Source organism: Meriones unguiculatus, chromosome 7 (assembly GCF_030254825.1).
Source record: "Meriones unguiculatus strain TT.TT164.6M chromosome 7, Bangor_MerUng_6.1, whole genome shotgun sequence".
In the NCBI taxonomy this organism is placed as follows: domain Eukaryota; kingdom Metazoa; phylum Chordata; class Mammalia; order Rodentia; family Muridae; genus Meriones; species Meriones unguiculatus.
The window spans coordinates 14,540,891-14,556,875 of NC_083355.1; the positions used below are offsets into that span (position 1 = coordinate 14,540,891).

The following is a 15,985-nucleotide window of genomic DNA, read 5'->3' on the forward strand; positions in this document are numbered from 1 at the left end:
GGTCTACAGGACAGCCAAAGCTACACAGAAAGACCCTGTTTTGAAAAACAAAATAAAAACAATTAAAACAAACAAATAACAAACAAAAAACCCAAACCCCTTTCATGGTTTGTGAGTTGAGCCTGGTCTAAAGAATGACAGAGTTCGTGTGTGAAGCCAAGAACGGTTCCTCACTGGAACCTGTGAGTGTGAACTCCTGTGAGTGCTCAAGTCTGGGATTTCCAGTTAAGACTGTTCTGTTTCTGATCCTGGTTGAGGAAATAAATAAAGTGAGATTCCATTTAGACCACATTTGGCCCAGTGATGTTCAGTGTGACCTGCAAAAATCCTGAGTGAGTGTGTGTACTTTGGTGTAAGATTAGATGCCAGGGTGACCTTGAGATAATCCGGATTGTAAATTGCCAGAAGCTTCCCTTGGAGGGACAGTAAACACCCTCCACCTCAGGCCAGTGCTGATCTAATGATCAGGGCAGAGGTAACTTAAGTACTGAGGGGACTGGGGGAGATAAGGGTGTGGAGTCTTGCAGTTTGCACGGGACTGAAGAATTACTCTTCACACATGGCAATTTCAGTGCTAAACAAAGATGGCCCTGAGTAAGCCAGGACAAGATGGCTCCCTGCTTATGTCATTGGTGTATATGCATAACAGTAAGAAAGCAGGCATTTTGGGACTGGAGACACACACAGCTCAGTTGGTAAAGTACCGGAGGACCTAAATTTGATTCTCCAGAATCCCACATTTCAAAAAGACAAAAGAGGTGGGGGAGGAGGGGAAGCTAGAGAGATGGCTCAGTGGTTAAGAGCAGTTGTGCCCTTGCAGACATTCAGTTCCCAGCCCCCGCATGGTGGCTCACAGCCATCTGTAACTCCAGTTCTAGAGCATCCAGTGCCCTCTTCTAAAAGCACCAAGCATGCATGTGATTTATATGCAGACAAAACACTCATAAAGTACGTAATCTTAAAACAACAACAAAACTAGATGCTGTATACAGTTATAACGCCTACATTGGGAAGGTGGGAGGAAATAGATTGCTGGGGATCACTGGTCAGCCAGTATGGACGACTTGAAAAGTTCTAGGGAGAGGCTCAAAAGAAAGGTGGTTCTGAGAGGAACAGAACCAAAAATTCTGGACACAAGGGTCTTTTCTAAGATTGATACTCCAACCAAGGACCGTGCATGGAGATAACCTAGGACCCCTGCCCAGATGTAGCCATGGCAGCTCAGTGTCCAAGTGGGTTCCCTGGTAATGGGAACAGGGACTGTCTCTGACATGAACTTATTGGTCTGCTCTTTGACCACCTCCCCCCCTGAGGGGGAAGCAGCCTTACCAGGCCACAGAGGAAGAAATATAGCCAGTCCTGATGAGACCTGATAGGCTAGGGTCCGATGGAAGGGGAGGAGGACCTCCCCTGTCAGTGGACTGGGGAAGAGGCATGGCCAGAGAAGAGGGAGGTAGGGTGAAGTTGGGAGGGGCAGAGGGAGGGGGCTACAGGTGAGATACAAAGTGAATAAACTATAATTAATAAAATTTAAATAGTAAAAAAAAAGAAAGGTGGATGGTATCAAAGGAAGAACAACCAAAAGTTCTTCTCTGGCTTCCTCAAATGCATGTGCACACATAAGAGCTCGAGCCTCCCCCCCACACACACACACGCACACACTGGTGGGTGTTGAAGACTGCAAGGCAGAGGTAGTAGCATCAGCCACACGAGCCCATCTTCACTGTCCAGAGTGTAGTGTTGCTAGGGCTCCCGGCTATGAAGATAAAGCATTATGAGCGTCTGTCCTGGCCCATGTGTGAACCGAGGACTTGATTCAGACGCTCTAGAAAAGAGCCCCTCATTTTTCCCATCTGGTAGTGACTTTGAGTGACAGGCTTTCTCCCAGAGTTGTGGACTATGTGACAGTGTGCGTCATTTAAGAGACAGCAGTGACAAGGACTAATTTAATTCCTTTTTTTTTTTTCTTTTCGGGTCCTGCTAAATCACTGCTGCAGGGAAAAATAAATTTCACTTTCTCAGACCAGAATGATTCAAATAATGATGTGTTCTGGGGAAGCTGGGGCCTGGAAGAAGGTCCGTTAGTGGGCTTAATGGGACTTAAACAGCATTGTATTAGTCAGCTCGCCATCACTGTAATCAAATACCTGAGGGAATGAACTTATAAAGAGAAAAGGTTTATTGTGACTCACAGTGGTAGAGGTTCCAGAACATGGTGGGGGTAGGCCAAGTCTCCGTGGAGGTACCGAGAGCCAGCGGGGGAGGGGGCAGCAAATGTCAGAGGAAATGCATTTTGTGTCCAGGAACTATAAGAGGAAGAGAGGGCCTGGATTCCTTACTCTCCTGCCCCAAAAGGCTTGTCCCTAATGACCTAGCCTCCTCTCACTGAACCCATTTTGCAAAAGACTTCAACTTTTCCTAAAGCAACACCCTCAGGTCCATGCCTTCATCACACGGGCCTGGAGGGGACTTTTAACACCAGTTTTAGTTTTAGTTTTGTTTTATTTTGTTTTTCCCATTTTGCTGTGATGTAATAGACAGAAGCAGTTTGAGGAAGAGTTTAAAATACAGTCCACGGCTGGTGAGTCAAAGCAGCAGGGACTTGAAGCATCTGGCCACATCTCATCCTTAAACAGGGAGCAGAAATGATGAATGGTGGTTGCTGCTTGGCTCAGTTTCTCCATTTATACAGCCCAGGGTTCCGGGTCGGGATTGGTGCCACCCACAGTGGGCAGGCCTTCCCACCCCAGCCAACGTCACTGAGATAGCCCCCTGAAGGCATGCCCAGGGACAGGTTTCCAGGTTGATTCTGTGAAGCTGACAGTTAACACTAACCACAGCATCTAGACATAGCAAGCATACCCCAGGGCTTGTCCCACATGCCCCCTGCCTCCAACCTGCTAAATGACTTATACCCCGATCTTCTTCCCACCTTGGAGGAGAGCTCATGTGAGTTGTCAGGTGAACAGCAAAAATTAAAACTCAAGGCTCTGGAGTTCTGGAATGAAAGCTTGCCAGATGGCTCTATCTTCTTACCAGGCGATGGTGGTTAGGTAGGACAGCTCTGCTGCAAGGGGTGAGTTACTGGACTGTCCCGGGGTCTCGGTGAGAGGAACATGCGGTGGGTCAGGGGAGACGTGGCGTATGGGGCAGTCCCCTGCAGAGGAACGGTGGAGAGCGGGCTCCGGCGCCGTAGGGAAATGAAGTTACTTTGCCTAAACTCAATAGTTCTTTGCTCCACGGATGTAGTTCGGATGGTCGAATGCCTGCCTAGCAAGCTCAAAGCCCTGGGTTTGATCCCAGGGACACATAAACCAGGCATGGGGGTACACACTTGCAACCTTAGCACTGCAGAGGTGGAGGTAGGGAAATCAGAAGTTCAAGGTCATCTTGGACTAGACAGTGAGTTTATGAGGATATATAGACATATACCCTAGTCTATGAGAATATTTTTTAAAACTTACCAGAAGAGTCTTCCCATAGCTAGAATCCCAATCTGCCCCCACTGTCTGTTGGCACAGTGCTCTGGGCACAGACAAGGAAGGAGCTCAGAAGAAGTCTGGCTCATGTGATTGGCAGTCGGCAAGCCAGTGGGATTTCCCTGTCCCTCATCAACCTCAGTTGCACTCCAGCGTCAGCGTCTGATGGACTCAGTCATCAGCAAAAACTATAAAAAGCCCCTGTCCGGGAGCAGCCGTTCTTTGAGAAGTGTGAATACAAGGTAAATGAGCAGCCTCTGCAGGGGCGGTTTTATAGGAGTGAGAAATCCTGAGTTAGAGCAGACTTCAGGCATGACAAGTGAATCTTAAGACATCTCCTGCTCCCTCATCACAGCCCTCCTGAGAGCAAAGCCCACCACGGCTGCTCAACCAGTTTTGGGGGAGCTTAGAGTTTTTGTTGTTGTTCTTTTTTTATTGCTGTTGCTTTAAAGTCTCACTTGTTTGGACCCTAATAAACAGCCCAGAACTTTGAGTGAGGTCTGGCCTGTAATCCCAGCACTTGGGGAGACAGAGGCAGGTGCATCCTTGAGTTCAAGGCCAGCCTGGTCTATGAAGGGAGTCCAGGACAGCCAGGGCTACAAAGAGGAACCCTGTCTTGGGGGAAAAAAAAAAAAAAAAGAAAAAGAAAAGGCAATATGCATTTGCCTTTTTCAAAAGTTAGGCCTAACTGCTCTCAAACCCTGAGAGCAGCAGCCGAGAAGGCATTCCGGCTATGCGGTGGTTAATTGCCTCTCGTTGTCACCTGTGTTCTGTGTTAGAGAAGAGGAATATTGAGGGCTTGTATTAGTCGCTTCTCTTGTTACCTTGACACGTGATTTAAGGAAGAAAGGGTTTGCTTTGGGTCACAGTTTTGCAGGTACAATCCTTCGTGATGGAGAAGGCGGGGCAGCAGGAGTGGGCAGCAGGGGGCCACATGGTGTCAACCGTTAGAGAGAGATGAACACTGCTGCTTGCCGACTCCTTTCTCCTCAATCCTGGGCCCAGCCCACGGATGGTGTACATTAAGGGGGATCTTCGCTCCTCAGTTAAGCTTCTTCACAAACACCACACACACACACACACACACACACACACACACACACACACACAAAGATATATCCCCTAGGAGATTGAATCCAGTCAGGTTGGTAAGGCAGATTAACCACCATGAGGTACTGCTAGCTTGAAATTTTCATTTCTTAGTCATAGCAGCTTGGTGTGCGTCAATCTCAAATATTCCTTAGGAGCTTTCCACCTTGGGTTTGGAGACAGGGCCTCTCAGCCTGGATCTTGCCAATTAGGCTAGACTGGCAGGCCAGCCAGCCCCGAGGATCTGCCGGCCTCTGCCTCACCAGAGCTGGGATTTCAAGCATGCACTTCCCTTTTTCACAGGGGTGCTGGGCGGAATTCAGGTCCTTGTGCTTCTGTGTCTGACAGTATACTGGCTGACCTCTCCCCCCAGTCCCTTAAAACTGCTTCTTGATATACTTCGCTAACACGCAGGCCCGTTGTGGTACTTTAACAAAATAAAAAACTTTTATTTACATTTCTTTTATCTTTTTCTCCCTACTCCACCCCAATCCCTTCCAGCACCCCAACACCAGGTAGGAGAGAGAAAGGGTTAGTGGAGAGGGGGCACAGTTCTCTTAGCTGCCTCCTGCTGGTTAGGTTCCTTGGAGCCAGTCCAATCCTTGTTTCAGGAGATCTCCAACTTCTTGTCTCACAGCAGCAACCAGGGAGCAGCAAAGGGGAAGCAGGATCAGCCTTGTTTTTTCTTGGAACTCTCTGGGCTCTGGCATTTATTCTCTCTGCACAGTCCTCAGATTTAAACTATCTGCAGCTGGCAAAGTGCCCTCTCAGAGCCCACACGAGGCAAATAGTCTGCTGCTGTGGACCATCTGAATCAGTCCCATATCCCACACCTGGGACCAAAACAACAAACCATGATTATATCCTCAACACAGGCCTAAGAAGCTGATGGTTCATCATTTCTGTGGGTCTGATCCCATAAAAAAGGGCCAGACATTAGCATCCTAGGCTAAGCTACCTGGTTAGTGCTGGGAGAAATAAAATCATGATGACGGGCTGAAGAGAAACTTCTTCGGTTAAGAATGCCTGCTGCTCTTCCAGGGGACCAAAGTTTGGTTCCTAGCATTCAAATCAGCCTTCCCATGGAACTCTAGGCTCATGGGATCTGGTGCCCTCTTCTGGCCTCCATAGGTACCCACCTATATCACAGAGGTACACAGAGAGAGAAAGGAAGAAAGAGAAAGAGAAAGGGAGAGAAAGAGATCTAAGTCATATAAAATATATGTTACAGGAGATAGATAAGGAAAGCTATGCTCCTTCACTCTGCCCCACATTTACCTCTGAAGGAAAAACCACACCTGATTAGTATTTGGCTGCAAATGACCATCAAACCTCTGTCTTTGGAGAATTTCTTTTCTGCAAGTGTTTGCCCATGGCCTTGCTCCAGAAGACTTAACTTTCTTAGGACTCACATAATAAATTTCCACACACTGGGTGGCTTACAACGAAAGCAGTTATCTCTCAGATATGGGGGCCAGAAGTCCAACATCAAAGTATGGGAAATGGTTCCTTTGGGAGGTCTACTCGGAAGTGTGCTGTGTGCTTCTCTCAGAACTTCTAGTCGTCTGCAGCAATCCTTGACAAACTTTGCTGGCCTACAGCTGTAGCATTCTGTTTTCTGCTGCCGTAGTCACATGACTTTCTCATGTGACTTCAAGTCCCAAATCCTCCACCAATCACTAGGATTAGGACTCACCTTAGATCAAAGGGAACATAATTTGAGCTTCTGTAAAGGCTCTATCTTCGGGGACTGAAGAGATGGCTCTATGGTTAAGAGCACAGGCTGCTCCCCTATAGGACCTGGGTTCAATTCCCAGAATCTGCATGATGCCTCAGAACTGTCCTTGCCTCCAGTTCCAGGGCATCTACTGTCCTCGTGTGGGTTTCTCAAGCACCAGACGCACATACATGGTACACATACATGCAAAATCCTCAGGCACATAAAGGATATTGTGAGAGAGAGAGAGAGAGAGAGAGAGAGAGAGAGAGAGAGATTACAGCCCTAGAAACTTGCTGCCACTGAGCCCAGCTGCCTGTTGCCTTCTGCCTTTATATATTTTGAGGGAACACAAGTATGTCCAGGGAAATTCATGACTCTGGTAAGTACTGCAGAGATAGGGGAGATAGGGAGTAGATGAGTGGAGGAGAGAGAGCCTGCAGAATATCAGAAATAACGCCCCATTGTCTCCAAGCAGTCGAAGTAAAGCCCAGTCAGACTCTCACTAACTTTTTTCTTTTCTTTTCCATCCTTTTTTTTTTTTTTTTCTTTTAGCAAACTGCCTAGCTGGGCTAGAGCTGTTGTTCCCAAAATATTTTATGTGACCGAGAAGGCGTGGAATTATTACCCGTACACAATCACAGGTAGGTAAGTCCTCCGGGCGGGTCAGCGAGTCCAGGCTGGGGCAGTGGTGGAGTTTCACTGAGTGAGGGCAGACTGTCCCCACAGGGCCGTCCGGAGGTCTTCTCATCAGATTTCCCCCACAGTTTAGCCACACACAAGTTGTTTGGTTGGGCTTTTCTGTATTTTACTTTGAGTTCTCTCTCCTCTCAGAAGATATGGAAATCTTTAACAGCTCTTCTTTATGACACGCTCGGTTCTGAACACCTTCTGAGGCATGAGACCCCTGCCCCAGTTTCTGAAGGGTGTGTCCCAGCCCTCAGACGCAGGGCGTCTCAGGATTCCAGTTCAGCTTCTTTGCGAGCTCTCTGTAATTAAAAAAAAAAAAAAAAAGAAAGAAAAGAGGAAAGAGAAGAAGCTGCTTTTCCACTGAAAAGATTTCCTTTGCGGTTAATGAAATGTTCTGCTGGAATTATTAGCCTTTCATTCTGCTTTTACAGTGCCAACACTTGGGTTTTTAATTAGCCACAAACCTATAGGTTAATTGAATCTTATCTAACTGACCTGGAATGGCCAACCACAGGAATACCACGAAACATAGAGACATTAACTAGTTCCAGAAACCTAACTTTTGGAAGGTTTCTTTAGCTTGTTTTTAATAATAATTATAAGTTGTCAGTAACGGTTGTGTGGTTTGCGTTCTGTAGAACTAGTCTCACTCATTTTTTTTCTCTCTCTCTTTTTCTTTTCCCTCTTTGTCATCTGGACGTCTGGAATCAGAATACACAGTAAGTTCATTTGGTTTTTAAAATATTCTGCCTCTGATCTGTGGATTAATTGAAATCTTCTTCATATTTGTCTTATTAAAGTAGTCTCTTTTTTTAAAAAAAAAAGAGGAATAATTCAGAATAAGAAATATTTAAATTAGGCTATTATGTAATTTTTACATATATATATATAATTCAGTAAGTTAAGTGTTCTCATTTTATTTTCAAGAATATTAATGTAATTCAAAGTGCCTTAAGAGTCACTTTACATAATTAACTCTGGCTTGCAGTTCTTACATAGCCTGACTGCTTTAGTGGTGAGAGTTCACTGTAGTAAAAGAGTGTCTGGAAATGTGTTAGTAAAGATACTATAGAATGGGTGGGGGGAGGTTTTTATAGATGGGAGATGCATATATAAATGATCTGCTAGTGCCAGAGTGCACTCTTGCCTCAGAGTGCCCACCTGCTTATGGTCTCCCTCTCCCTCCTTCTCTCTCTCTCTCTCTCTCTCTCTCTCTCTCTCTCTCTCTCTGGCTTGATGAACCAACTAATTGAGCTGTTTCCTGTCCTAAGAGACAGACTGACTGCCTTACTAATGGCTTCCTGTTGCTGGGATAAAACACTGACCAAAGGCAGCTCGGGGGCAGAAAGGGTTTCTTTGGCTTAAGCGTCCCCAGTCACAGTCGATCACAGAGGAACCTGGAAGCAGAAATTAATGTAGAGGCCATGGAAGAGTACTTCTTGCTGGCTTGCTGCTCTTGACTCACTCAGTCTTCTTTCTGAGACATCACAGGACCACCTGCCCCACGGTGGCACTGCCCAGGGTGGCCTGGGCAGTGCCACATTAATCATTGATTGTTGCCAGGTCCCCTGGAGCTGGGGTTACAGGCAGTTGTGAGCCGCCCAGTAGGATGCTGGGAGGACTTCGGGGGTCTAGGGAGAGGGCTCAGGTAGCAAAGGGCATGTCTCGAAAGCCTGAGGACCTGAGTTCAATCCCAGCCCCAGTTAAAAGCTCAGCATGGCCGTGTACATGTATAATAACCCCAGCGCTTTGCGGGGAGGCGGCGACACTCATTGGCTATCCGGACTGACTGAATCATCGAGCTTCCCATTCAGTGAGAGACTCAAAACAACAAGGTAGAGAGCAACAGGGATGACACCTAATATCAACCTTTGACCTCCCCACACATACACATACGAACCCAAACACAGACATGTCGCCACGTGTGCACGGACATCAAGAAGGTGGGCTTTGGAATTGGTTGCATCCTGCCTCCCCTGCCTCCGAACGGCCTCTGGATACATCTCCATTTCCTTGTGTTTCGGTGGTGGCCCGCTCTCACTGCCCCGTGAAGGAGTAGTGGCAATCGTGTTGACCAAGGTGCGGTCCAGGGAGTGTGGGTCTTTAATGCTTTCCTCCTTCCCTCTCTCAAAGATCGGGCCTCTTCATTTGAGGTGAACTCATCATTGGTGACGCAGACAAAGAAAGCTGTTAACCTTTAAAACCGCAGACGGAGTTAGGCATGGTGGCACAAACCCTTAATCCCAGCATGTGGGAGGCACAGGCAGGTGGATCTCTGTGAATCTGAGGCCAGCCAGGGCTACACAGTGAAACCCTATCATGAAAAGCTCCTCCCCCCCATACCTAAAACAAACAAACAGAAAGTTTGCACAAAGACAGTTATTTGCCTGGAACCTTAGAATTAAATCACCTTGACTTGACCCTATGTGAATATGTGACATATGAACATGATAGTTTTTTGGGGGGTTTATCTCTTTGTGTTTTTGGTTTTTGTTTTGTTTTGTTTTGAGACAGGGTCTCCCTATATAGCTCTTGCTGGCCTGGAACTCACTCTGTAAACCAGGCAGCCCTCAAACAGAGATCCTCCTGCCTCTACCTTTCTCATTGCTGTGGCCATGCGACCAAGGAGGGGGACTAGAGGAAGGAAGGGCTCATGTGGGCTCACAGTGAGAGGGGTACAGCCCAACATGAAGGAAAGGCACGCAGGAAATGTGGGGCAGCTCGGCCGAATGGTCCCCATTGTCCGGAGCCTGGGAGCCCAGCCCATGGAGTGGTAACACCCACATTCAGCAAAGGTGATCCCGCCTGTCAGCCCATTCTGGAAACTCCCTCACAGACATGGGAGCTCAGTGGAGACGTGTGCCGTTGCTGTCCTGTGCCGCCTGGAAGTCTTCGCATGGGAGCCCCAGCTCCTTCTGAGGGTTTCTCAGTGCTTGAGCTTCTACCAAGCCTCGATCCCCCCAGCCTTCCTGCAGCTCTGGGGAGACTTTCCTGTTCAGGGAAATCAGCGGGACACAGCACTGAGGAAGCCCTTTTAGTTGTCCATTGCTACACCATATGACTTTCTGTCTGACTCAGCATTACCTGTTCTCCGGTTGTTCTGCCCCATGTCTTTTGGAGATGGCTTTCTTCCTCTGTTCTTTGGGTGGTCACCTCTGTCTGAGGTTGGCAGTCATTCACAGGGCAGCCATGTACACCAAGCATCTTGCTTGAGAGCAACCACTGAGCATTCATCTCTGACCTTTGGGGTCATAATCTGGTGACAAGTATGTGGACATCCTAGTCAAAGCCTTAGTGTTGTTAGCAAGTCCCGGAGACTTGAGGTCAGAGAGGACTCAGCAGGCCTCAGACATGGCCCATGGGAGAGAGAGTACATAACCAGGAACTACCCTGCATCTGTCATGCCACAGGAACTCCAGGGCTAGTCAAGTGCTCACTGAAACCACCGGAAGGCTGCTCCTGGCTTAGTCAGGATTGGTGCAGGTGATAAGATGGACAGTTGGGGGAGTGTTCGGTGTGACAGACACTTAACTGTCAATATTCATTCTTTACAAACTATTTTACCTGTTATTATTGTGTGGGTGTGATTTGCACGTGAGGGGGTGTAATTGGTGTAGCACGCACGTTGAGGTCAGAGAATAATCATCAATGGACTAGTCTCTCATTCCACTCCCCTGGGTTCCAGGGATCTAACTTGTCTGGCAAGGTGCTTTATACCCACTGAGCCGTCTCACCTTTCCTTTCTAAACTCCTGCCTCCACTTCTTCAGTTGCTGTGATTATGGATGTGCACCTCCATGCTGGCTTAACTCAGCACTGGGGCTTAAATCCAGGACTTCACCAAGGCTTGGCAAGCACTTTGCCAACTGAACTGCCCCAGCCCTTTTTGCTGACAGTGGGGAGTTTGTGGTTGTTGCTATATGTTAGTTAGTTAGTTAGTTAGTTAGTTAGTTAGTTTGTTTGTTTGTTTGTTTTTAAGACAGGGTCTCTTATCCCATGCTAGCCTCAAACTTACTATGTAGCCAAGAATAGTCTGTCAGTTCTTTGATGGAGGCCTGTGTATATGTGTGTGTGTGTGTGTGTGTGTGTGTGTGTGTGTGTATCAATATATATATGGTCTGAGTGAACTGTAGGAACATGTCTGGGAGACGGTGGCATTTACGTTAACCTGGAGTGGAGCACAACTCACTGCTGTGTCGTAGTATGGCCACTGAAACACATTACCATAGACAGGGCAACTGGAAAGAACAGATATGTATTTCTTGCCCTCCCTGGAAGTCCAAAATCAAGGTAGCATCCAACTCTCTCCCTGGGGTGGGCTTTCGTCCTGACTTACAAATAGTGAGCTTCTGTCCACCTCCTAACACGGCAGCCAAGAAAGCATGCTCTCTGCTCTCTCCTTATTAGGAACTAATTCCATCGTGGGTGCTCCATCTTTCTGATCGTATCTAAACCTACTTCCTCCTTAGAGTCCCAGCTCCAAACAATGGCATGTTGGGAGTTAGACAGTGAAGCAGGAAGGGGACAGTCCGGTGTGTAGCTTGCTGATTTTAGGCACCGTGGGCAGGGACGGCTGCTGGATCCTGGTCAGCAGGAAGGTGGAGGGCAGAGCGGAGTGCTGCCAAATGCCGGGTCAGGGTCTGCGGTTAGTCTCCATGGGGAAGCCATGTTGTTCCTGATGACGCTGCTTTTATTTTCCATTCCAAAACCGGCCTGCTTTTCTTTCCATCTCCGCAGTCACTGGGGATCTGAAATGTTCCCTCTGGCTCCAGGTGCAGTCCTGCAGGCGACACACACACACACACACACACACACACACACACACACACACACGTCCTGTGGCCTCCACAGCCGGTTTGGGCTGGGCCGCGTTCTCACGCTCTCTCCCCACCCTCGGCTCTGAACAGGCCCTGCACCCAGGACAGCTGGCAGATGCTCTCCATCGCCCCCTTTCTTCCTGTCTACAGTGCTGTCTAACTGAGCGCTTTATCCCCAGATCCTTTCATCTTCACTACCTCTCTTTCTGACGTCTTTCTCAAGTTCAACATTTCCTGTCCTACATCCCAAAACAAAATCTCTCCCAAGAATGCCCGGAAGGGACCTTTGAGAGGCAGCCCCCGGGGACCCTCAAACCCCAACCCAGTGTCCCTGCACAGCAATGGTCACCTAGGACTGTAGTAAGTTCTCACCAATGGGTCTCTGTGGACCATCCATCCTGTCACCTGAACCGCATCCTGCCCTCACCGGTGACAAAACCCAGACAGGAGGGCTTTCTATGTAGGGTCATTTCCTTGTCAACCTGATACCAGTTGTCAAAGAATAAAAGCTTTTTCACTGCTGCGAGTGAAGACTTGCTCAGGACGTAGAAAAATAATCTCCAGCTTGAGTATGGGGTGGAGAGGTGGACCTTAATTACACAGGATGCAAAGAACAATGTGATAACATTCTTCCAGAGGGTAGACTGTCTAACCAGCCCTTCAAAACCGCCAGGTCTTATCAGTCCCAAAGGAAGGTACTGAAGAGGCTGTCTGCTGTCTGAAGTAGTAATTGGGTTGTGTTTTTTTTGTTTTGTTTTTTGTTTTTTTTCCTAGAACTAAAAAAGGAAGAAAAAGAAAACCCATAACATAAGTCAACAGCATCAGCCCCTCTTGTGTTGCTTTGAAGGGAAAAGAATTCCTTTCTTCCTTACAGGAATTGGAAGCCTTAGTTTGTAACGTTCGTAACAATGACGTACAGTGTTCAGTTGGTGAATACACTTTGGTGCCGTAGCCACACCCACCCCTCTATCAAAACAACTTTCAGTGTTTGACCTCTGTGGAAGAGGTCATGGCCAATAGATGCCCCTGTGTATTTATTTCTTTCCAAGTAGCCCATACTGACCTTGAACTAGCTACGTAGCTGAGGGTGACCTTGAACTACTTACCCTCCTGCCCCTATCTCCTGAGCTTACAAGTGTGCGTCACCGTGCCCAGCTGATGTAGCGTGGGGGATTAGACCCGGCGCTTTGTGCATCCTAAACAAGCACTCTGCAGGCTGAGCTGTGGCTCCTGCCCCGGCATGCCTCTCAGGCAGCTAAAATAGCGGCTGTTTGGCAGAGAGACAAAGCTATGAGGGATGGTCTACTCTACTCAGACTCGGGCGAAAGAGGGGGCAAAAATGTAATAACTAAGGAGAGTGGAATGACCTTTTAATAGGAGCCCCAAGTGGTGTTGGGTTGGCCTAGACAGGGGAGTTAGCCTGTTCAGGGGAGTAAGGGATGGTCACAGCTGAGAGGGCATCTGTGTTCACTCAAGGTGAACATGGGCTCTCCTCTCGAGTGTGGGAGGGTACCAGCAGGGAGACAGATCCCCCACATACCTTCCATGGAGTCCCAGCCATAGTGTCATGTAAACTATTAAATTACATAACAAGGGAACCAGGGACAAGGCCAGGGAAGGATCTGTTTATTATACCAGACCTCGAGGACTGGCTTGACTTGTTTGGAAGGAAATTAGAGAACCATCCGGCCAGCTCTGGAAGGGAAAAGAATGAAGGTCTCCAAGTATCCCTTCTCCGGGGTCACGGAGACATGGTTAGCCTGTGAGGAAATTGCTTTCATCTCTGTTTCAAGATTGACCCTGTGATTTTGGATGACTAAGTAAATATTTCCTTTTTTAGGACTAGGACCATGTATGGGCTCACCACGCAGGCCCTAGAGCAGTTGAGAGAGTTAGGCAGCCTGGGTTGCGGTTGTGGTTTGGGTACAAAGTGTTTCCCCAGATGGTGGTACTGTTTGAGGACAACCTTTAGAAGGTGGGCATATCTGCCAGAATTGGGTCACCCGAAGGAGATCTTTGAAGGTTACACCCACTGCTCTCTATCCCAACCTACCATGATATAAACAGTCTCTGCCACATGCTCCTACCACCATTATCTGAACTGCTCTGCCAAGCCTTTTCTGTATGGCAGACTGAGCCTTCTAAAACCGTGAGCCAAGATAAGTCTCTGCGTGTCTGTGGACACTTTATCACAACAATGCAAAAGTAACTAAAACAAGTAGCTGCATAAGGAGACCTTGTCTCAAAAAACAGGAAAGGAACAAGGCATGTGGAGGAGAAAGGGGAAGAGGAGAAGGCAGAATTGGAGGAAAGATGGAGACTGTAGAAACAAATGTTAGGCCACACTGAATAAGGAACCCTTCAGTTGAGGGCATTAATAAACAAGACAGCAGTTCGTACAGAACTGAAGATGACCTTCACGGACAAGATGGGAGTAAACACACAAATTAGGGCATGAAATGGACGTCACCTTTAGAATCAAATTTACCCTTCAAAAATCCTGAGGTGTGTGGAGAACTTAGGTGCATGCAAACAGTTAGAAATACTCATAATGACAAGTTAATGATGGAGAAAGAGAAACACATAAGCCAGGCATGGGGTCACGCCTATAATCCCAGCAGCCCGGAAGCTGAAGAAGATTCCCCTGAGGTTAGCTTGGTGTGTATAGCTAAGGTCCATTACAGCAGTGGCTACAGAAAAACAGTGGTCTCAAAAGGCACACAACCAATTGGCAGGAGAAGAGATGAATGGATTTCATTGTATCGAAACATTCTCACAGCCATTGTTCCAAAGGGTCCTGCGATTTGTAACACTCCCACGCTTACTTAATAGTCCATGGAACTTTGTGTTTTGCAAGGACTTAGAGGAATTCTAGAAGCTTCTCTTAGAGCTATTCTATTGCTACATAAATCACTGGATCAGTTCTAACCAAGTAAATATCGCCTTCTCCATTTTAGTAAGCTAATATGTTGGGACTGCCCAACGATAATGAAATGGTTTTGGTTTCATTAGAATCAAGTGGTATGGATTCTGGATACATTTCTTTTCGAGCAAATCAGTGCATTAAGTCACTCAGAAAAAGGTAGCCGCAGGCTGAGACGCAGACTCTATGCATTTAGATGTGTGTGTCTCTGCCCTGGTGCTGTAACAAAATGCTGAGATGTTTGGCCAATGGAGGGAGGAGGTAAAGGTTTGTTTCAGAATGTTCCCAGAAGCCATGGCACTGGGTAGACCCCAGTCTCCCCATCTGGCAACCAGCCACTCAGTGCCTAGGAAGCAGGAGCCTTGAGCAAGCTACTTCTCTTTGTGTTCTGGCCACTTGCAAGCGCAGAGAGAATCAATTCCGCCATTGTGAGCGGGGAGAGCAGATGATAAAGCACGTCATCCACTCCAGCCGTGTGGAATGTTTGCCAGCTGTTAGTGACATGCTATGGTATCAATCTAGAGACCAGAAGACAACGTGCAGCCTTTGGTTCTCTCTTTCCACCATGCTTTGTCCATTTGCATGCTCGTGTGCATGCGTGCATATGAGGAGAATGCGGGCTTCCTACTCTGTCGCTCTCCATGTTATTCTCTTTAGACAGGGTCTCTCTTTGAACCTGGTATTGGGCTTGTGACAACAAGCCCCAGTGATTGTCCGTTCTGTCCCCGACAGTGCTGGAGTTAGAGGTGTGTAAGGACCCACATCTGGTTTTGTGTGTGAACGCCAGGGACCTGGACTCAGCTCTTCATCCTTACACTGCAAGCTCTGTCACTGGCTGAGCCTTCACCCCAGCCCCTGTGGGCCATCTTAGCCTTCCCTGCCTATGTGCTTGTATTTGAGGACTCACTCTAGCTCTTTCCAATCTGTTACTTACACACAGTGTAGGGCCATGGACGTGGTCAGCCTGTCTCTTTAAATTCTTGTCTTGCCTTTACTATGTACACTCTGCTTGTTTCTGCTTTGACGAACCCAGCTCCAGATTGTATGAGTCTGAATTTCATTTCCTTGCCCTAGAAGTGCCAATAGCAGATCATGCTCCATTCAGAAAGTGTGCCTTCATTCATGCCTTCGGCTCCATCTCCCTCCTGTCCTCGCTTCTCCACTGAATTGCTTATCCTGTGCTTGAGAGAGGATGGGGAGGGGCTCCGTCAATGACTGAATGAATTAATGAATGAACCGAGCTGTGTGCGGGGCTCGGCTGGTGCAGTGTG

At 47.7% G+C, this 15,985-nt stretch overlaps 1 protein-coding gene across 1 annotated transcript in view; it reads left to right on the forward strand.

Annotated features, from left to right (window-relative positions):
* Positions 1-15,985, forward strand: part of Pitpnc1 (phosphatidylinositol transfer protein cytoplasmic 1) — a 247,599-nt gene that overhangs the window by 133,903 nt on the left and 97,711 nt on the right. Inside the window, exons 3-4 of the mRNA XM_060386515.1 lie at positions 6,841-6,929; positions 7,687-7,694. Coding sequence (XP_060242498.1) covers positions 6,841-6,929; positions 7,687-7,694 — 97 coding nt within the window. The remainder of the gene's footprint in view (positions 1-6,840; positions 6,930-7,686; positions 7,695-15,985) is intronic.